Source organism: Canis lupus, chromosome 11 (genome assembly GCF_048164855.1).
Source record: "Canis lupus baileyi chromosome 11, mCanLup2.hap1, whole genome shotgun sequence".
Lineage (NCBI taxonomy): Eukaryota > Metazoa > Chordata > Mammalia > Carnivora > Canidae > Canis > Canis lupus.
In genome coordinates this window covers 53,532,975-53,555,610 of record NC_132848.1, presented here as the reverse complement: position 1 = coordinate 53,555,610, position 22,636 = coordinate 53,532,975, and the positions used below count along the sequence as shown (strand labels likewise).

At 39.7% G+C, this 22,636-nt stretch overlaps 1 protein-coding gene across 7 annotated transcripts in view; it reads left to right on the top strand.

Moving 5' to 3' along the window:
- Positions 1 to 22,636, top strand: part of FSHR (follicle stimulating hormone receptor) — a 173,800-nt gene that overhangs the window by 102,050 nt on the left and 49,114 nt on the right. For 3 of the 7 annotated variants that reach the window (XM_072768298.1, XM_072768300.1, XM_072768303.1), the window contains 2 exons: positions 16,136 to 16,210; positions 18,495 to 18,569. In XM_072768298.1, the coding sequence (XP_072624399.1) occupies positions 16,136 to 16,210; positions 18,495 to 18,569 (150 nt within the window). The remainder of the gene's footprint in view (positions 1 to 16,135; positions 16,211 to 18,494; positions 18,570 to 22,636) is intronic. The other 4 variants (XM_072768299.1, XM_072768305.1, XM_072768302.1 and 1 more) reach the window with 2 other exon arrangements.

Here is a 22,636-nt window from a genome sequence, read left to right as displayed (position 1 = left end):
GGTCTTGTCTCCTCAACACAAATGCTTCCAGAGAGTGTGACTTTATGTTTGCTTTCCACAATGCTACCTTATGTTTGAGCTGCATCTACAATTTGGCCACCAGAACAATGACCTCATTTCATCTTTTCCTTGACTGGGTAAGGTCCTGGAGCCTTCTATGAAATCACGGTAGGTCACAAATGTGATTTAAGGGGCTCCAGAAATTCCCAAAGGCTCCAAAAGTACTTCAGCTATGTGCTCTGTTTTGCCTGAAATTACCTGAGCTGTGTGTTCCATTGTGTCCCAGAATACTTCAGCTATGCGTTCCATCATCCCCAATCAGTGCGATGCCCTCCTCCTCAATCAAGATTGTCATCAGTTTTCAGAAACAGACACTTTGAGGTGAATGACTTGTCTTTAAAGCAGAGACTATTACAGGGAAGGGTAGCGGGCAGGAAGTCACTGAAACAGGCTCAGATGATTCAGGGCTTAAGGCCAACTACCTTCCTATGATGCCCGGACCCAAGCTCTGCTCTCATGAGCCACTAGGCAAACTTGGCTGTGGGCTGTCCCATTCACTCTCAAATACCCTCCCTTCCCTGAGCTGAAAGAGCTCCCCTGCATTTGCCTCTTCATTAACACCCGACTTTCTCCTATTATTTATCCTCCCTTTCAAGTTGGTGATTTTCAGTCCTGTTAAGTTTTGGGAACTAGAAGAAAGAAAAAAGTGAGCATCTCTCTGCCTCTGTTCCCTTGCTCTTGTTGGCAGATTATAAACTCTTGCTACTATACGATATCTCCTTAGGTTCCAGAAGCAGCAGGCAATAAAGGACTCACTCTCAACTCTAGGGAAAGATTTTCCAATAATTTTCTCATTTCCTCATTGTCCCTGCACCTCCCCGCTCCCTTTAAATACTGCAGAGCATATTCCGTCACTGACCTTGTCTGATCGTATTGATTGTCAGCAATTGCAGTCTAATTGGAAAGCAAGTTGCTATGGTAATTCTTGTGTCTTATGTCTTACATTTAAAGATACAATGATCCTAAAAAGGGGGAAATTGCTTGTGGTTGGTGACAGAGGAAAATATACAAATTGTGCAACTAATATATTCAAATGAATTCTGAAATCTAAAACAGGACTTGATGTAATAAATTGGTCCTAGAATTTTTACCAAAAGCACATTTGGTCAGAATGTATTTCTTTTCCTCCGAATACTTACATTTTTAGGGGAAAAGGGAAAAAAAGTATCACGGACAGGCAGGAAGGAGGGGACTATTCATAGCTAAAAATTAGGTTTGAGATCATTAACACAAAGATGCTGCATTGTGAGATGGGAGTTGGCAGTCCTAGCTTCCACTTCTCTAACTTGGTATATGGCTTTAGGCAAATCACCAAACCTTTCAGTACTTATTCTTCCTTCCTCATGAGATGACAGCTTTTCCTTCTTTCACACCAGTTTAGACAATCAACAATCACTTGTTCAACAGGAAGCTCTGGAATCAGTTGCACTGAAGACAATGTTACAATTTCATATTAGATTAGAAGCTCCTCAAAGGCAGAAATTGTATTCTCTTCAGTGTGTCTGAAGAAGAGGTCTACAGAGGAATCTGAGATTTGGTGCCAAAAATACTAAAGCACTGTTAACGTCTGTTCCCTCCAGCTCAAAAGAATTGAAATCCCTCTGTGTATGATGGGATAGGTTCAGTACTATTGAGAATGTGACAGTGGCCATAGATCCAGCCCTTGGGAGCCTACAGACAGACGCACAGCCAGTGTAACTACAAGTTCAACAATATAAAATACTCTGATAAAGACACAAGGAATGTGCTGGGGAAGCTCAGAGGAAAGCAAATGTCTTAATTCCAAGGATTAGAGAAGGCTTCCTTGGAGAAAACTATAAAGGTTGCCTTTAAAATTGGTGAGTTTCCTTCCTGCTCTGCTAGTTAGGTGTGAGGGTAAAGTTTACTTTAATCAATGTAAGGCAAAGGATTTCAAATCCTGTGGATGTCATCTGTCCAATCAGCACACATTTGTGGAGCGCCTGCCGGGTGCAGAGGTTACAAGCTATGAATTTAACAAAGTCCTTGACCTCCAGGGATTTATAGTCACTAAACTCTAGAACAAAATAATAATAAACATCTCTTTAATACTTACTAAGCTTTAGATACTTAACATGTAATTATTTAGTAGTCAGTCCTCACAAAGTTTTGTCGGTAAATACTATTGTCCTCACTTCAGGTATGAAGAAACTGAGGCTCAGATTTTTTTTAAGATTTTATTTATTCACAAAAGACATGCAGAGAGAGGCAGAGACGAAGACAGAGGGAGGAGTAGACTCTCCACAGGGAGCCTGATGTGGGACTTAATCCTAGGACCCCAGGATCATGACCTGAGCCAAAGGCAGACACTCAACCCCTGAGCCACCCAGGTGCCCCAGAGGCTCAGAGAATTTAAATAACTTTGCCAGCTTCACACAGCCTAGATGAATCTATGAGTACTTGTATGGGTCTACAATACTAGCTCTGTTGCCTAGTTCCTAACATACATATCTCTTTTCCTAGTTAGCCTTGACTCAGTGTCTACAGCCTCAGCAAAAAAAAATGCTTAAGTAGATGAACGAAAATGCACTCTTATCATAAAGAACATCTTCACCTAGACCAGCTCAGTTATTAATTACCTGTGTAAATAGAGCTTCTTGTTCCTTTGTTACTCCGGGAAAAAAAGAAAGGATGCATGTGTAGGACATGAAAATCTAAAAGATAACCACTCAAGGGCCTGCCTTCCGTCCTTTGCTGATACTGTAAAATTCTCCTTTTAGGCATACTACAAAACAAAAAACATTCTCTAAAAGACGTCTTCCTAACAAGATCTTGTTACCAGACGTTATATTAGTAAAGGACAAATGTGCATTTCACAAATTACAGACATGCATGGGAGTACAAAAATTCCCCCAGAAGTTGCTAAAGAGAGAGGGGAAATATGCATTCTTTTCTTCTGCCCCACAGCCAACATCCTAGACCTCAACAGGAATAATCCCATCATTATTTGTTTTGCTGCTAAGTTTTTGTTTAAACAAAGGTTTCCAAGGCATAGAAAAGGCCTGAATATATACTGAACTAGGTTGATGATTCTCAAAATCTTGGGTGCCCTTAACCGGCTAAATCAGACTCAGATCAAAAGACAGTCCATTCTCCTCCTCAACTTTCTAAAATGATGGCATTTTTCTCCAGGCAGTGGCAAAGTCTCCAAAGTCTTATAAAATAGGAATCTCTTTTTCAAGACTTACTTCCTTTTTCCTGACTATACAGCCCTTTGCTGTAAAAATAGGGATACTTTCAGTACCAACATGTGGCAAAGGTAGCCCTAGAGTAGTGCTTTCAACTGCCATTTGATGTAAGATGGAGAAATCTGCTCAGAAATTGAATAAAATCAATGAAATATGTAGTCAGTAAAAATGGGACCCTAAATTTCAGAATTCAAAGAAATTCTGAAAATGTAGCAAAGGGCAGGATGGTATCAGTTTTCCATGCAGGATGCTTTTAAGGGTGCTACATTCGTGCATTCCAAAGGCGAAAATAAGAATCAATCCAACTCAAATTCAGAAGTGGCCAAATGTGAATTCCTTCTTGTTCCTTCACTGTATCCCATAAAGGAGGCACTTTTATGCCAAGAATAAGAGTTAATGAGGTGGAAAATGGTGAGGCATAAAAGGGAGAGTAATTATGAATTACAGAGTGAAAACAGAGACTGGAAAGAAGATGAGAGCCATTTGGGGAAGGGCAAATTATGTTATAGGTATGGGAAGGGTAGCAAAAAAAAAGGGTATAATAGATCCCAGAGATAATTATCAAGGAAGCTTTTGGGGTGCTGTACAGTGGCAGAAGTGTACAGGAGAGCCTGTAATAATTGTCTCACACATGCGTGCACACACACACACACACACCAACATATTAGTGTTTCTTTTGGTAAAAGATTCAGGATACATGAAAAGGAGAAATTCAACACTGGCTTACAGGGGATGAACAGAGCTGTCTTTAAGCTGACAATAAAACAAGGACCATCTTCAGGAGAATAACAGCTCAGACTAGAGGTACCTTCTCCCCTTGTCCCAAGATCAGAGAGAATGGCCCTTGCTGGCTACCCCACAGAGCTTAAGGTGCCTTAAGAAGGAAGCTCCATGGAGCCCTTCACCCCAGCTTGTTAGAAACAGAAGCCAGCTGTCATGCAGGACTGCTGACGATGTGGCTGGCTGCCTTTTAATAACAGAATCACAGAAATAATTAAAATCACTGAATTCTAGGGTAGAAGGGACCCACGAGATCATCTGGATCAACAGTGTTGTTTTATAGATGAGGAACAAAGGCCCAGAGAAGGTAACTGATTTGACTCAAGCAGAGTGGTTAATTAGCAGCAGAGTCAAGACTAGAACCTAGGTCTCATGACTCCAGTGAAGTAATAAAAAATAATGGTAAGCAGCATAACCTTTGCATAACACTGTGTTTTTTTCCTCCTGCATGACATACATTATTCATATGATCTTCAATAGCCCGACCAACTACAAAGAATTGAGTATGAAATATACTTAGGTACAGAGGGCCTTATCAACATCTTACTACAGGAGATGGGTCTCAGAGTTCCAATGATTTGACAAAGCGATGAAGGACTTCCTCTTTCCCATTCAAGAGACCTTGCTTCATGCAGCTCCACATTGTTGGAGTTTAGAGAGCTAGAGGTTCAAATTTCTTAATCTGAACACCCCTCCCAGGGTCTGTGTGCTAATGGATTTAGTAGTCCCCATTGTTAAAAAGTTGTTCTTTCTGTCATGCTGGTATTTCTTCTTTCATGACATAATTGAAAAAGAAAAAAAAAAACCAAGGGATTATAATTCAAAAAGGAGCAGCCATCTGGTGCGCTCACAGTAACAGGCCATCCAAACTCCATCACAGGTAGTAAATACTGTATCACTGGGCTTAATAAAGGTCTCTGGTAAATGAGATCAAATAGAGACTTAATATTGAGGGGAATTTTTGAGGTGTTTGTCTTCTCCAGTATGGCCAAGCAATACTCCTACATGACTTCTAATTAAACAGCCAACAAAAATCTAAACACTTAGCGTATATACCCAGTTTTTCACCAGATGGTAGATGGAAAACCAATACATGCCCTGATATGAGGAGCACTTGTTGGGCAAATACTAGATACCATGTAGGGTGCTAGAGTCTTTGGTATTAGAATGGATAGAGGACAACAAATTCCAAAATGTCAGGGGCTTTAAGAATAAGTTTCTTTCTTTGTCACCTAGTAATCCAGAGTAGTGTTCCTCAGCCCTTTATTTAGGATGCCAGGGCAGGGACGCCTGGGTGCCTCGGCGGTTGAGTGCCTGCTTTTGGCTCAAGGAATCATCCCAGGGTCCTGGGATCGAGTCCCACACCAGGCTCCCTGCAAGGAGCCTGCTTCTCCCTCTGCCTATGTCTCTGCCTCTCATGAATAAATAAATAAAATCTTTTTTAAAAAGGATGCTGGGGCAACAGTGGCTTCACCATTTTTAATCATGGCTTCCAAAGTTGGCCTGGGCATCTCCAGATAAGTTGGATGGCAGGAGACCGAACATGGAGGAACACACATGAGGAGCTATGGGCCAGGCCTACAGTTGTATAAAACACTTCTGCTCACATTCCATGGGAGGAAACTTCTCCACAAAAGGCTATGACTAGCAGCAAAATTAGCCAGAAAATGTAATCTAGCTATACACTCAAAAATAAGAGAGAAAAAAATAGATTTTGATAGATAGCTAAAAAGCTCTTTCATGCCATGTACTATACCCATAGTTTTCATTAAAACCCAAAATGTAGTTATAATGATGCCCACTAGACTAAGTCTCATAGGAGTTAGTTGACTTGTCTAAGCTCACACAACTGGCAATGATAAAGGTAGAATTTTAATCCAGGTCTGTCTTCCAGGTCCACACTGCCATTCACATGTGTATGTAAACTACGACAAATACAATTCAGCAAAGCCTTAATAAAACAAGGTCATTAGTGAGATTACCCATGTAGAGCATTTCACACTATGCCTGCTACACAACAGTATGTAATAAAGGTTAATTACCATCACTATCATTATTATGGTTGCAGCCTTGAGTTACACAGCTCAAACTTCCATGTGCCCCAATTCTACAGATAATTTATCATGGCTTATCTGTCAGAAGCACGACCTACCTTCCTACCTCCCCCCTTTCTTTTGCCTCTGCTGAATCTGGCAAACTACACTGAAGCCAAGCGACCCAATCAACACCCCTTTCCTTTCTTCTCTACACACAGTCTCCACTCCCTTATACCTTCCCAACCCCTTGTCTTCCATCACTTAGAACTCAATAAATTCCTGTTTAAACAATTCCCAATAGGTATACAGAATAAAAAAGAAGTTATCTATCTTTTTTTTTAACTTCTAGCTCTAATATCATTCTCCCTCCAGAAAATCTCTTCCCCTTTCCTCTCTCTTTCTCCCCCCTTCTCTCTCTTTTTTTTAATCACTCTCTTAATTCCATTTGCTTTCACAAAGAAGTATCCTCATGGCTCCCATGCCTAAGTACTAGCTACCCTCCTGTATTCAGGCAGAGATGAACTCCTAAGGCATCACTTTTTACTCCACCTTTGTCTCCATTAGCCAATCCATTTTTATTTTCTTGTATATTATATACATAACCTTGGATTTACCCCAAAATTTTAAGTAAATCAGTGGGCCACTTAATTGTTTGCAAAAAGAGGACTCATGACCCACATCAAACCACTCCTGAGTCATCACATGACTGTTAATAACTAGTGGTCTAGCTGAAATTGCAAAGGGCCATAATTACAATAATGATGGTGGAGAGTGAAAACATTTGCAAGAAACACAGAAAAAAAGAAATTGAGAGGATGTAGGATCTATTAAATATTGAAGAGGAGTTAGAGGTGACCCCAACATTTAAAGCATGGGTTTGGTCTAGTGAACCAGTAGGGATGACAAAGCTACTGGCTAGAGTTACTAATTGGGAAAGGGAAGAGAGTTGGGGGAAGAAAAGGAGAAGCCTGCTCTAGACTAGTTGTCCATGCAGTGTTCACAGAACATATAGTAGAATATGGATTTGGTAGTTGTATACATGGACTCTGGTCTAAGAGAGAAATATGTCCCAATACCATGTGAAACATCAATGGAGAGGATCTAACAGGGAAAGCTTGAGAAATACAAGGACAGAGTCTCAAAAACGCTGACATTCAGAGGGCATGAGAGAGAAAATATGGTATATGAGGAAAAGGAATAAAATGTATTGATTCCCTCCTCTCCACTCTGTTCTGCATTGCTCTCTGTTGGGCATCCTTCTCACACTTTCCTCCACTTCTATTCTGTTGACTTTGCACTCGCAATGTCTCATGCATGTTGCTTCCCTCCAATTAAATTGCTTATTCTTGGGAGACAGTTCTTGCTTTTTATATACTCTACACTTGCATAGAGAATATACTAAAAAAGCACTTATCATATGAGTCATTGCTTTGAGACTATCTATGAAAGGTGAATTTGCACATTGATATATTGCCTTACCAGAACTCTAGTACAACGCAGCATGGAGGGATGGAGGAGTATTCAGTTGTTTTATAGGCAAATCACTCCCAAAAGGATTTCTACTCCAACAGGATTTTCTTAAGTGGAAATAATTTTCCAACTCACTGTAAATATGGCCTATCTGATTTCTGCCACCCTTTTGAGGCCCCATGATCATATCCAAGGTTAACTTTACTTACTGGCTCTGTAGTAATTGGAGAAATTGTTTAACCTCTATATGCCTCTTTTTCCTCTTCTGTAAAGGGACTAGGAGTGATACTTACCTCATAGGGTTGTTATGATCATTAAGCAATTTAATAGATTTGAAGCACAGAAAAATTGGCAAACAAGTACATAACAAACTATTTAGCTACTTAATAAACTATTTTGTACATAATAAACAAAGTAAGCTATTATGATTGTGATTTTAGTCCTTTTCCTCATCTGCTGTGGGAAGTGAGGGAAATACATTACTTCAAAATATAATTACTCAACATTCTAAATCAAAACAAAACTAATAATGGACACAATCATTTGCCGTTGATGTATTTGAGAGTGAGCTGTATTTAATTGTCTCAGATCGAGTCATGGAGAGTTCTTTAATCTGTCTCATCTGGAGGACATAGTTAGAGCATCTTTAGAAAGACTCACTTAGCCCAGGGGAAGGAAGCAGATGTGACATATCTGGAAAGGAAGGCATCTACCTGCTGTCACTGAGGAAGGGAGAGGAGCCCTTTGGCAATGTCCTTACCACACACTGACAATAAGTTGCATTCTATATTGACCCTGTCCCAAAGGGAACAATATCCTTTTTAGGTTATGCCTTCAGTGACAGAGACATCCTTATTGGGGCACCTTCATGCACTGCCCACTCTTTTTTGAAGGCCAAAAACAGACCAGATGGTAGGTCTCTGTGGAATAAACTCAGAATCGAGATTAGGGTAATGCTATATATCACCTGGTTTAAGAATCTAATCTGTAGATGGGGTTGAGAGAACTGTTCCTAGGACCTTTGCTAGCTAGCATCATTTTCCCCAGCACACTGGTTGGCTAGCTCAATATCTCCCAGTTGCAGAGGAATTCAGTCCTAAACTCCACAAGAAGACAGGCTGTCTGGCAGGTATGGTGACACCTGGAATTTACCATGTGACGAACATTGTGCTTTCACACATACAATCTTATTTTTGTCCCTTCGACAACCCTCTAAGGCAGTCATTACTCCACTTTACATACAAGGAAACTGAAGCTCAGTGAGACTCTGTAACTTGCCCACAGTTACACAACTAGTAAGAAATGGAGGCAGGATTCAGACTCAGGTCTCTATTTTAGCCTCTGGATCTGACCTGAAGGAAATTCTAAATGAGAGGATTAAGTATGTATTTGGAGATCATTATGAAATTTTCTGCAATGCATTTTCACTGGAATTTTCACCTTCCCTGTCCTATAATTTTTAAAATTATAATTCACATTTCCAGAAGAATTTGGGGAGTAAATATAGGATAGAAATATAGAAAACCACATAATATGTATGTATGTGTGTACAGACATCTATGTGTGTATATACACACACATATATACATGTATGCACATATATATTATATATTTATACATATCCATATGTATATATGTATTGTGTAGATTATGTATAATCATATTAAACATTTAATGAGTAATACATATGTAATTATAGTATATGTACTATATGTAAAAGTATATTATTCATATACCTGCAGCTATATTCAAATGCAACATACCAACCATCTTTTTTATTTTTTCTAGTTACTCAGACTTAGCCCATTAAATAAAGATAGTACCCAGTTAAAAGAAAGCCTAGAATGCTAGACTTACTTAGAGATGATTGCCAAAACCTAGGACAAATTTTCATCTTTTAGATCCCAGCACTCAGCCTAGTGCCTGAAACACAAAAGTTGCTTAATCAAAATCTGTTGAACATTTGTTGAATTCATTCTGAACTCTTTTAAATATTCACTCCAATGTTCTGCTAAACAAGAAGCTTCCTTCCTGTGCTAATACACAATTTGATTTGTAAATACTCTGTTTACTGCAAGTTTTCAAGAACACAGCTTTCTTGTGCAAGAGCCAAGGTAGAAAATCTTTTATAATCTTTCAAAGATAATTCATTCATTCAGCAAACATTTGGCTGGTAGCAGGAATACTAAGATAAAAGACAATGTCGCTGTCCTCTTTGTCTAGTGAAGGAGACAAACCAGAATGCAAATTCAATACAGTAGGCGAGGGCTACAGCAGAGTATGTGTGGGGATCCCAGGCCACAGGGACTCAGAGAAGGAAGACAGTCAACTAAATTTAGTCTGAGGTTATTAAAAACAAAAGAAATTTGATTTAACGAATATTAAAAATACTTTAATGCAATTGAATCCCCTAATGTGCCCAGTTAGGAAGGGGTATTTTGGATGTATTAGAGGAAAATGCTCTGTGGAAAGTCAGGGGAGGAGGGAAAAGAAAAGGCAGACCCAGTTGGAGAATATCTCCTATGTTGGGGGGAGGAAAAGAAAACAACAAAGAAGTCTCTGTGGGTATTTAATTTCTTATTACATCCCTATTCATAGATGTCACTGAGACTTCTGATGATGGGTTTTTCTAAAGATTCTATTTGTTTATTTATTCATTCATTCATTAATTCATGAAAGAGAGAGAGAGGCAGAGACAAAGGCAGAAGGAGAAGCAGGCTCCCTGCGGGGAGCCCAGTGCAGGACTCCATGGATCCCAGGATCACTACCTGAGCCAAAGGCAGACACTCAACCACTGAGCCACTCAGGTGCCCCTGGTTACAGTTTTTTAGTTATTCCTTATCCTGTAAACCCATAGCAATTCTACTGTGAATCAAACAGTCCCAGCATTCGACAAGTAAATATCAGGCAAAACGGTTGACAAATTAATACCTCTCTGTGATAGTCTGAAGTTTTAAGCTAGACTTGACTGAATTCTACATGCACATTCATTCCCTAAAGTTCCTACTGAACACCCCACCCCCTTCCATCAAGTGAACCTGTATATAAATACCACTCTACTGACCAGAAGAATGCAAATCTAGAGTAGAAATTGTGTCTTGGAAACTCACTCCAGAAACAATGCCCTGAAAACCCCTAGAATCTCGTGCAAGCACATCTCCCCTTTCTTCAAGTAAACATGGAATTGCATGCCCAGAAGAGACCTTAAAAGTCAACTTCTCTAACTCCCAATCATAGAATCATACCAGTCATCTCTGCTGTTTCCTCCTCCATGGGTGTTTTGTCAATTCAAAGACTTCATCTGGGAGCCACAGGGAGCTGGGAAATGCTTTGACCCAGAGAAGTAGAGTTTGAGGCATTCAGAAGCTACTAGAAGGGCAGACCAAATACATATATATGCCCCTTCTATGCTGTGTATTACATGTGAAACTCCCTGGAACAAATGCCTAACTCACAGACAAGCTAGCCTCGGCTGAAATTTGGGCATGCTGCCTACAGAAAAGGGATGGAAAAAGACTGAAGACAAGCGTCGTCCCCTTTGCAGATGCCATTCCTGGAGCTGAAGACTACTTTTCCTCCATTTATACACTAAATATTTATTAAGTACCTATTATATGCCAACTTACCACTAGATGCTAAAGATACGAAGATTGATGAATAAGATACCATCAGAAATTCAAAGTCAAGTTGGGGAATTAGACAATGACCACACAGCCCTGCCAAAAAAAAAAAAAAAAAAAAGAGCAAAGACAAAACAATGTAATTCTTTTAACTAAGCAAATCAAAGAAGTCTTGTGAGAATTAAAAGTTAGGAAAACTTCAACAAGAGAGAAAGGGGAGACTTTCCACTGGGGATACAGGGTTTTTAAAATCAAGTGCCTCACTCTCCTTGGCTTAATCGAATTCCTCCATCATGCTTCTCACATGTAACCATGTGTGTGATGTAGAGAAAAGTCTGGTGGGGTGTTACTACCACACTTCTAAAGAGCCTTGTACTCAAAACCAGTACCATCCCCATCACCTGAGATATTAGAAATGCAGAACCTCCAGCCTCACTCAAGATCTTCCCATGGAGAAGCATTTGAACAAGATTCCCAGGTGATTTCATCTGTGCATGAACTATTGAGAAGCACTATCCTAGAAAAGTAGTAAGGCCTCATCTCTAGAAATAAGCTTTCCAGAGAGTCAAGATCTCTTCACCTAAGAAAGGCTGCATTCAATGTCTACAGTGAACAGTTCCCAAACTTTCTGTTTTTAATATCTCTTTACACTCTTAACAGTTATTAAAGACACCAAAGAGATTTTGTTTATGTGGGTTATAGCAACCAACATTTATCATACTAAAAGTTAAAAAGTGGGAAACATTTTGTCAGTCCATTTTTAAAAGAATAAATCCCTACATGTTAACACAAATAATTGTGCAAAATAACCATCTTTTCCAAAAAAAATAGTGTGTACAGTACCATGGACTTACTTACCTTTTTGCAAAAATGTTCAATATCTGGCTTACTAGAAGACAGATGGAATCTCATATCTGCTTCCGCATTATAGCTGTTGCCATATTACATAATAATAATCGAATAATCCTTGTACTCCACTGTATCCTCATAGAGGAGAGTGAAAAAATATTTTAGAATTATTACAAAAATACTTTTGGCCACAAGACCACACTTTGAGACAGCTAATCTATCACATCCCTAGAGCTCTCCTCTCCTCACAAACCCTTTACCTGTTGCCTACAAAAATGCCATCAACCGCTGGAATTGTGCCAATTGCAATGATTTGTCACAATTGCAAAGAAAATTCTTAACTGAAGCTATTGAGACAAAGAATGGTTTCTTAATTATATAAGGTTTTTGGATGTAAAAATTCCACATCCTCCCTTCAAAGACCAATTTAATGATCCTCACAATTGTGTATTATCTTAGTCAACTCAGGTAACCTTTGTTAAACCTCACTGGAGATAGGACTGACTGCACTAATTAAAAATAGTACACTAAAAATTAAGAGAAGCTATGCATAATAAAAAATACTATCAATTATCAGTATTAAACAAACATTCTTATATACTTTCCATAGTAGCTCTTGCTACACATTTAACATCTGAAATGTTGTGACTTTTTGTTTAAATTTTTTTATTTATGAAAAACTAAACCTAACTAGTGCCCCCTCTGTTTTACTCCTGATTCCAGGTTATATCTCTGGTTTATCTTGCTACTATTTTGCCTCATTATCTCTCATTATCTTGTGTTCCAAGAACCTTATTTGTCTAATTTATTGTCTCAATAACCAAGGGAAAATTGGCCCTTCTTGTTCCTGAAGCAAACTTTAAGATAAAATCCATTGATCTAAAAGGGACCTTAATGATCATCTAACCCAGCAGTTCTCAATCTTTCCCGCATATGAGAATCACCATTGCTTGGAGAATTAAAGGGAGAAAAAATAATAATACCAGAGTCCCACTCCAGACTAAAATCCAACTCATTGGTGTGGACCCAGGCTTTGGAGATTTTTTTAAGGTCCACCAGAAGATTCTAACATACAGTCAGGGTTGAGAAACTATGCCTCAGTCCAACTATTCACTTTGCAGATGAGGGGCAGCAATGGACAAGAGGGGAAGGATGCTTATTCAAAATCACCAGGATAGAACTAGGATTTGAACACCACCCTCTAGCCAAACAATATGATCGAGATTCTTCTTTTAATTCTCTTAATTCAGAGTTCTCAAAACACAAACAAAAAGGAGTTTCTTCTCCTTCCCTTGCATAAAAGTCACCTTTCAAATAACTTTTGTTCTATACACAATAAATGTACCCATTTTAAAAAATATTTTATTTGAGAAAGAGCACTGTAGGGGGAGGGACAGAGGGAGGAGGACAAGCAGATTCTCCCACTGAACACAGAACTTGACAAGGAGCTCAATCCCAGGACCCCAAGTTCATGACCTGAGCAGAAGTCAGATATTTAACTGACTGAGCCCCCCAGGTGCCCCTGAATGCACTCATTTTAAGTTTAACAAGTTAGACAAGCATGTATACTCATGTTACTATTTCCCCAGTCTTGATACAGAACATTTTCATCACCCCAGAAAGTTTCCCCTTACCTCTCTCTGTCAGCAACATCCATCCCAGGCCCCAGGTGACAATTACTCTGATTTCTGTCACCATAAATTAGTTTTTCCTGTTTTAGTACCTCATATAGGTGGAATTATACAGTATGCATTCTTTTACTTGACATAATTTTTTAAAAATTCAACCATGTTGTATCCACAGTTTATTCCATTTTATTGATGAGTATTTCATCATATGGATATTCTATAGTTTATCCATTGGGTTGTCCTCAGCTTTGGATTATTACAAATAAAGCTGCAATGAACATTTGTCTACAAGACTTTGGGAAGGCATACATTTTTATTTATCTTGAGTAAATACACAGGAGTGGAAACACTGGGCTCAAGGTGGCCTGGGAGGCAGGATGTGTAAAAGAAAGTGTTCCAGCCCTGCAATCAGTCAGAGGTGGCTCTTTTTTAACATGGAGATCAAAATGCAGGCATGTCAAAAGGATTAGAGACAGTGTATATGGAGTAGTTGGTAAATATAGATATGTAATAAATGATAATAGAAATAACTAGAGATGGCACTAGGTCGGACTGAAACAAGATCTCTGAACTTCTCGGTGATGTGCTTTTCCACTACTGTTCACTTTCCCTCAAACCTTATCCAGCCAAAGGCCCCTCCTCCCCCTACACAACCCCATACCCTGTCCTATAAGTTGATACTATAAAATATGAACTACCTTCTGAAATAATTTAGAAGTGTTCTTTGGTTTGTTCATTCTAATAATTTGTAGTTCTGCTTGATAAAATGAAAGAAGGGAGGGAGGGGAGGAGGGAATCCAGATAGGAAACTCTAGCACATGAATTCAGGAAAGGAGAAATACCTACCTTTTAGGTAATATTAGGCTGAGATAAGTACTGAACCAAACCTACTGGTTGCAGCAAGTGAACCTAGAAATCATTTTTGGAAGATATGGCCCCATTTGGATTTAAGCCCTGTCTATCATGTAGTTCTTCTTCCGTGACTTACCCTTCCCCTATACAACCTTTTCATTCAATTCCTTTAAGTGTTCAAATTAACATCTTCTTTTTCTAGGTCTAACACCCCTTTCTCTTCCCCATTTCTGTAGCTCCCAGTATTCTTTCCACTTATAGGACAGAGGAGAAAAATAAATGGCCAACGTGTTCTATCTCACATACACACACACCCCACCCTTACCTATGGTTCAACTATAAAAATTGTGAATATATGAGTTTACGAGGTAAATCATGAAAAAATGCTATCATAGAATAAGAAGACTCTTTTCTCTCACTCCTAGGGGCCTGTGAGAAGTGACCCACTACCACTGAGTTGACAAGCTCCAGATGTCACCAGCTCCCCCTCACTGAGATGGCTGCTGCTCATAATCACATCTCCCCTTTAAAACTTCCTCCATGCTCTGCCCTCCAGGCTTGTCCCTGATCAAGAGACTTTCTAGAGCTCTTCAGCTAAATCCCAGGCCAGCCGACTGTGCTTCTGCCTCAGCCAATTAGAATGCATGCTGCCTATGAGATTTCCTGAGACACTCTCAGCTGCCACATTAAAACTGCATGAGCCTTCCTCTGGAGGCCTAATAATAGCACGTTTCATCTGTGAGCCACTTTATAAACATTAAGTGATTAAGCCACCCTCTATCTTCTCAAGCTCTGGGCTTTGGCATAGTGGACTTCACTCTCCACTGTCCTCAAATTACTCCAGCAAGAAAAAAAAAAAAAACAAAAAAAACTGAGACCTGAAAGATCTTTTCTGGGTATTTTAGGTCAAGACATTAAGACCAAGGGCCCTGCAGTAACAACCCCTACTTAGGTAATGGTACGGAGGGAGAAGGTATTTAAAGTCATGCTCCTTTTAAAAAAAACTGAATTGAGGTTCTCATCTCCCATAGCTAGATTAGCAGAGAGAAGAAATTGACTCCATGATGTAGAGCAACATCATTGAGCTAGATAGAGCCCATGGCACAAATCCACCCTGCCACCTATTTTTATAGATAAAGTTTTATTGGACAATCATACTCATACACTTAGTTGTTATCTACAGCTATTTTTGCATTGCATTATCAATTGAGCAGTTGTGACAGAAATCAAATGACCCACAAAGCCAAAAGATATTACCATCTAGCCCTGCAGAAAGTTTGCTGACCTCTGCAGGATCTAAGGAACTTAAAGTTTATCTTCATCCTGTATATTCTGTAAATATCTTTAATCAATTCTCTTTCCCTTTCTGGGCCTCAGTTGCTACATCTGTAGACTGAATAACCTATAAACTAACTGAGCCATCACCTTAGGCTTATTCTCTTGTTCTATAAGTATTAGCATCTCATATGTTAGCTTTGTCTCATTATTATAGCTGACTCCCTTGAGGGAAGGAATAGAGTTGTGTGTGTCTCAGGAATCATTGTAGGCAGGGGGCTCTATGATGAGCCCTAAATCCATCTGTGGAGTATAGCTGAACTGACTTAAATTACAGTTTGTTGTTTGTTTGTTTGCAGAGAGATCTCACAGAATGAAGTCTTGGAAGTGATAGAGGCAAACGTGTTCTCCAACCTGTCCAAATTACATGAAATGTAAGCAAGATCCTGTGGGGTTTGCTCATGATTGTTGGCAATAGCCTTAAATTTTGTGTACATCCCTGGAAGGCTCTCTGCTCTAGTCTCTAATCTCTAGAAATTGTCAAAATTTGCCCAAAAGGCATGGTTGTGTCTCTCTGCCTGGCCATCCTGGTACCAGCCCATAACCTAGTCTTTTCCTGCTCCCTCCGCCCCAGATTTTTTTCAATGGTAGACCCAAGGACCTTGTTCTGCAACTGAAGATACCTCCATCTCATCCTCTCATTTAAAATTATTCCAGAGTTAAAGTCCAAAACAAACATGATATAGTTAAAGATAGGCAATCCTCACTTGAATATTGCCTATACCATATATCACCGTAAAATCTTGGCCAACATACAAAATCATTCCAAGACTTAGTTTTCTTATCTGTAAAATGAGAATAATAATAATAGGATCACTGTGATGAATAAAGGAGGTATATATAAATTAGACCTAACCATCAACTAGCATAGAGTCAGTATGTCATAACGATCCTTGGTTCCTTATTACAACCCAATTTGCTTTCTCTTTTTGGCATTCACATTTTACACACCTGTCAGTATTCATACAGGTACATTTCTGTTTCACACCAGCCTATAATTACAATAAATTAATTCACAGAATCATAAAATGTCAAGGCAGAAGAGACTGGGGACTATCTGGTCCCAATTTTTCCACAGTATATTCTGTTTATCATTAAACACTCAGGAAATTATTGTTTTATTTTTAAAAAAGGTAAACAACTCTAGGGTCAAATAAGATTAGGAAACACTGGGCAAATAAAATTAGATTCACTTACTATAGGAAAACTCAGAATCTATAACATGCAAATGCATACTTAGAATCTCCAAGGAGGATATTTTATTGAGGATTTCTCAACCACTATTATTGAAAAGGTTTCTTCTTCTGGGGCATATATTAATATCTCACAAAATTCCCACAGAACATAGTTAGGAAAGCCACCAAACCACTTTCTTAATGTTACAGATGAGGATGAAAGACACAGAGAAGCTGCAAGACTAATCTAAAGTTACCCAGCCAAACCCACAGCAGGATAAGGACTTGAAAATAAATCCTAACATTATTTTTTTAAAAATATCTTAGCATTTGCCAAGCATATATATACATATACACATTCACATAATTCATATATTTGTTTAGAAATGGCACTTGGTCTGTCCATACTAGCAGACTACCCTTTCCTTTTCCTTCCTTCTCCCATTCTGCCTCCTACCTGCATTATTGCTCAATACCATTAAGCCTCTGTAAACGATGCTTTCCCCGGCTCTCCCCCATTGCCTTCCTGTTCCTTCCTTCCTTTCTTCTGTTTGGTCTCTCCTTATCTTAGTTGGGAAAAGAGTTTTGACCAGGGTCTCAGAACCCACAGGGAATGTCAAAGAAATGAACCAAAGGACAGCCAGCCCTCTGGACAGAATCAAGCAAGCATCCTTCTCTGTGGTTCACTGTGCAGTGGAGCTAATGGAATGGCTCTTTCATCTCTTCCCCGCATAGAGAGGTGCTCACCCCCATGTAGCACTGACTGTACTTAAAATAATTAATTACCTGGCACTTGGATCTGGGTAGCTACAGGTTACTGCAACATAAAAGCTAATGAAACAGGGAGGAAGTAATTAACACAGAGCATCTCTGCAAATATACATTGATCCAGCAAGATGAGGAAAGGGCAGCCTCTCTCTGTTGGAATCCAAATGTGAACATGCTCACCTCCAGACTATTGATCAGGACACAGAAAAAGCCAACAAGGGCAGAAGTCACCACATTTCAGGAACTGTGAGAGCAACCTGTCTATAGCTGGAAGGAAATCACCAGCACATTCCCAGCTACTGTGCTGGTTAAAATCAGAGATGTCCACTGCTTTTCATGTGACCTTTGTTTTCCTTTGCCTCTTTACTTTTTTTTTTTTTCCCCTAAGTCTCATCCCTGCCCTCTTAGCCTCCTCAGACACTTACTGGTTTCAAGATGCAGTGTACTGAGTGAAAAGGACCCAGTCAACCAGTGCTTTGTTTGGCTATGATTAACAGGTCGCAAGAGGACATTAGTTATGGGAGAAAAATGGGTTAATACTTAGTGTGTACAGTTTGGTGTAGTAAAAACACTGCATGCAGTCTCAACTTTTTGTTAAAATGATGGATGGATAGATGGATAAGTAGGTGAATGACTGATATACTCTTTGTATAATGTGAAAAATACTACAGCATTTCTTAATGTTAGTTCATGTGCATGTTCTTCTGTTTTGCAGTAGAATTGAAAAGGCCAACAACCTGCTATACATCGACCCTGATGCCTTCCAGAGCCTTCCCAACCTACGATATTTGTAAGAACTTTTATAGATATTCTGGTGCCCCCTCTATAAACAAATTGTGTATTCCTGTTTTAGTAAAATGTCCACTTGCTACTCCGGGGAACAACAGTTTTTTATAAAAGATGTGGGATAACACTTGCTGGTGGATTTTTTTTAAAAGATTTTATTTATTTATTCATGAGAGATAGAGAGAGGCAGAGGGAAAAGCAGGCTCCATGCAGGGAGCCCAATGTGGGACTTGATTCCAGGACTCCAGGATCATGCCCTGGGCCAAAGGCAGGTGCTAAACCGCTAAGCCACCCGGGAATCCCCGGCGGATTTTATTTTAGTTTAATAAGTGAGTTCCACTAATATAATTGCATTTTTATTTTCATTTACAAAAACAGACATCATAAGCCATGCCATTTGCATTAATGGAATTGTCACATGGACCTCTTGCAGAACTCAGTCATAATTTAGTGTTAATAAGATGCAGCCAGAATTTGTGCTAGCATTTAGCTGTGACCTCGACCTCAAAGACATCATCTCTTTGGTTCTGCACATATGCATTTTTTCTTTGATACATTACAGTGATTTATTTTGTGAGTTTTAGTTAATAATAGACATGGTATTGTATCAGCAGAGAGATTCCTAGTGTTTGAGCTCCATCCTTTGAGCCTGCCCCATCAGCAAAAACCCTGCTTCTTCCATTCAAATGGCTTTCAAAATAGCTGAGTGCCTGACAGAGCCCAGAGTACTAGGATAGGACCCCATAAAATGCCACATAAGAAGTTGGGCTAGAAGTAGGGCAGCCCGGTGGCTCAGCGGTTTAGCACTGCCTTTGGCCCAGAGCGTGATCCTGGAGACCCGGGATCAAGTCCCACACCGGGCTCCCTGCATGGAGCCTGCTTCTCCCTCCCCCCCACTGTGTGTGTGTGTGTGTGTGTGTGTGTGTGTGATGAATAAATAAATAAATAAATCTTAAAAAAAAAAAGAAGTTGGGCTAGAAGTCACACTAAGCCCCTTCACTAGCTACTTTTCATAGGCTAGAACTTAATCTCTCAAAGTTTATTTCCCTGTCACAAGAATGGAAATAATAGTAATGATAGATATATATCTGTTACCTATAATATAATAATGTATCAACCCCACCCCTGCCAAAAAAAAAAAAAAAAGGTTTAAAGCAACAGCTATTTATTGCCTCTCACCTGAGTTGATCTGTGGAATGGATCTGCGGCCTGGACTCTTCGCCAGGCCTCAGCTAAGCTCACTTAAGTAACTACAGTTTGGTGGCAGATCAACTGGTGGCTGGCTGCTGCAGATGGTCTCAGTTGAGGTGACAGGTCTCCACAAAGTGATGCTCATTTCAGTAGGCTGACAAAGACTTGTTCTAATGGCAGTCTTGGGGTCCCAACAGAGAGCTAAAGCTTTTAAGCCTCTTGAGATCTACACCCTGAACTAGTACACTGTCTCTTCTGGAGCATTTTTTTTTTAATTTTTATTTATTTATGATAGTCACAGAGAGAGAGAGAGAGAGAGAGAGGCAGAGACATAGGCAGAGGGAGAAGCAGGCTCCATGCACCGGGAGCCTGACGTGGGATTCGATCCTGGGTCTCCAGGATCGCGCCCTGGGCCAAAGGCAGGCGCCAAACCGCTGCGCCACCCAGGGATCCCTCTTCTGGAGCATTTTATTAGCCAAAGGAACTCATGGGGCCAGCCTTGATTCAAGAGGTAAAGAAATAGACTTTACTTTTTTTTTTTTTTATGGAAAAAGCTGCAAAGTCACAAAATAAGGTATGTCAATGCAAGGAAGGATAGAGAATAGAGGACATCTTTATAACCACTTTAAAGTATGTAAAAAGTTTTACACTATGCCTGTCACATGGTGAATGCTCATATTATTAGTAGCTGCTAGTGATACTTTGACTAATCCTCAATTTTTATCCATAAGAACTGGAGTTAGTAGGTACAATGAGCAACACTTGGCCATTGTATACAATACAGTCACTCAGTTCTGAGTGACTAAGGGAATAAAAGATATAACAGAACAGAGTCTATGACATGGAACTTCCTCTCCCTGACAGGAGCCCTGGAAAGGGTCTGAAAAATAATCAAGGTTGTCAATTCCTGAGTTACTGTCAGAGGCAGGGCTAGTTTCACTGCCCTTGCAGTCACATAGGGCTTGAGGCTCAAAAGCACCCCATACCCAGAGGGCCCCCCACTGCATTTAATTCCCTGCTGTTACTGTCTTGAAATGCTTAAACATGTTTTTAACAAAGAGCCCTGCATTTCATTTTGCACTATGCCCCACAAGTGTAGGCAGTCATGCTCAGAAGTCAGGGTTATGACCTCTTCTAGTTTCAGACTTGGGAGGCTTGGCTCCCCAAATGGACTTTGCTATACTGTCTGCAGAGGCAAACCTGGATTAGACACATAACAGTGGAAGAAATATGGCATAACAAAAAAGGCATCGGTCTTAGAATTTTTTTAAAAAGCCTATAACTTCATCTTCAACCCACTATTTACTCTTAGATCAATTGCTGGATCTCTGAGATACACTTGTATAGGACCCTCAAGTGAGATATATGAAGATATTACACGAAGTATGAAGTGTTCAAAAACGTTAATAAATGTACTGAGCATTTTATAGGATAATTATTTCTGGCCAACCAGAGTTTACCAGTCGACTCTCAGGAAAAGTCCAGTAAGGGCTGAATAAGAGTTATGGTGGTCACTAAGACCTTCAGCTTTTACTTACACTGTTTGTCATGAGTTTAAGAAGACAAGTTTGGGAAATGCCCTTACATTTCATGGAGCAGTACAGAAAAAAAAATTATATATGATGGCAGAAGGTACTGATTTCCAGGTGGGATACTGATATTTATTAGGTAGATAGCAAAGTTTTCTAAGCCTCCGTTTCCTTATCTGTAAATAGGGTAAGATTATGTCTGTAAAAAACATTTTGAAAATTGTTTTTCAGTATACAAACTATAAATAACTATACAAACAAGAATGCCTGGGTGGCTCAGTCAGTTAAGTGTCTGACTCTTGATTTTGGCTCAAGTTGTGATCTCAGGGTTGTGAGATCAAGCCCTGCATTGGGCTCCATACTGGACATAGAACTTGCCTAAGATTTTCTTACCCCCTCTGCCCCTCCCCCTTCCTGCTCCTGTGCTAAGAAAGAAAGAAAGAAAGAAAGAAAGAAAGAAAGAAAGAAAAGAAAGAAGAAGAAGAAATAATAATTATACAAAGAAAATTATTAGTGCCTACTACCCAGTTGGCGGCTTCTTTCAATCCTTTTTGCTTTCTTTCCCAACTGTCATCTTCCCTTCTTTCTCTCCCTTTACACTTAAAAATAGTCTGAGTGGAATATGGGAGCCACAGAATCTTCAATAACAGAATAAAATCACGTTAGGGCATGCAGGTTGACGGCCACTCATACGTGAAGTGAAAAGTACTCCTACAGAGAATAGAGCCAAGAAGAAAACCATCCCTTCAATACATATTCCATTGCCCTTGATAATAACAGCATGAATAGTAGTCAGAACGCTGGGCTGGGAGTAGGTGAATAAGGTATGAGGAATCATTGCCAAGTTTTAAATCAAGAGATCCATAATTAGACCCATCATTGGGCCACACTTTGTGGTCAACACCATTCACTCTTATTAATGAGGACCCTCAGCCTTCCCTCTAGGGGATTAGATCTGGGGAGGAACTGGGAAGATGTGGGCATAGAAGGCATAGCCCTAGGGGGGAGGAATGGAAACTTTGACCAAATAGAGGGGCCAGGCTATGACTTTGACGCTGGAAGAAGCTAAAATCTATGCCATCAGTCATCAATCCAGCCTCTGCTTTGTGTCCTTTGCTCACTCTGAAGGGTTGAATAGTCAGTCCCCAGTCCCGCCTGGCTCCCCTACCAGTCTAGACAAAGCTGTAGGTGACCCATTCCAGCCACATCCTTTCATTAGAGGAGGTTACTGTTCTCAGCGCATTTGAGAAAAGAATTTGTATGCAGTTTGGAGGAACTGTGTCATTGTCAAAGTATCCTCCTTTATTACTCTGAAAAAAATATTTATATAATTCTACAGTGTGTAAAATTC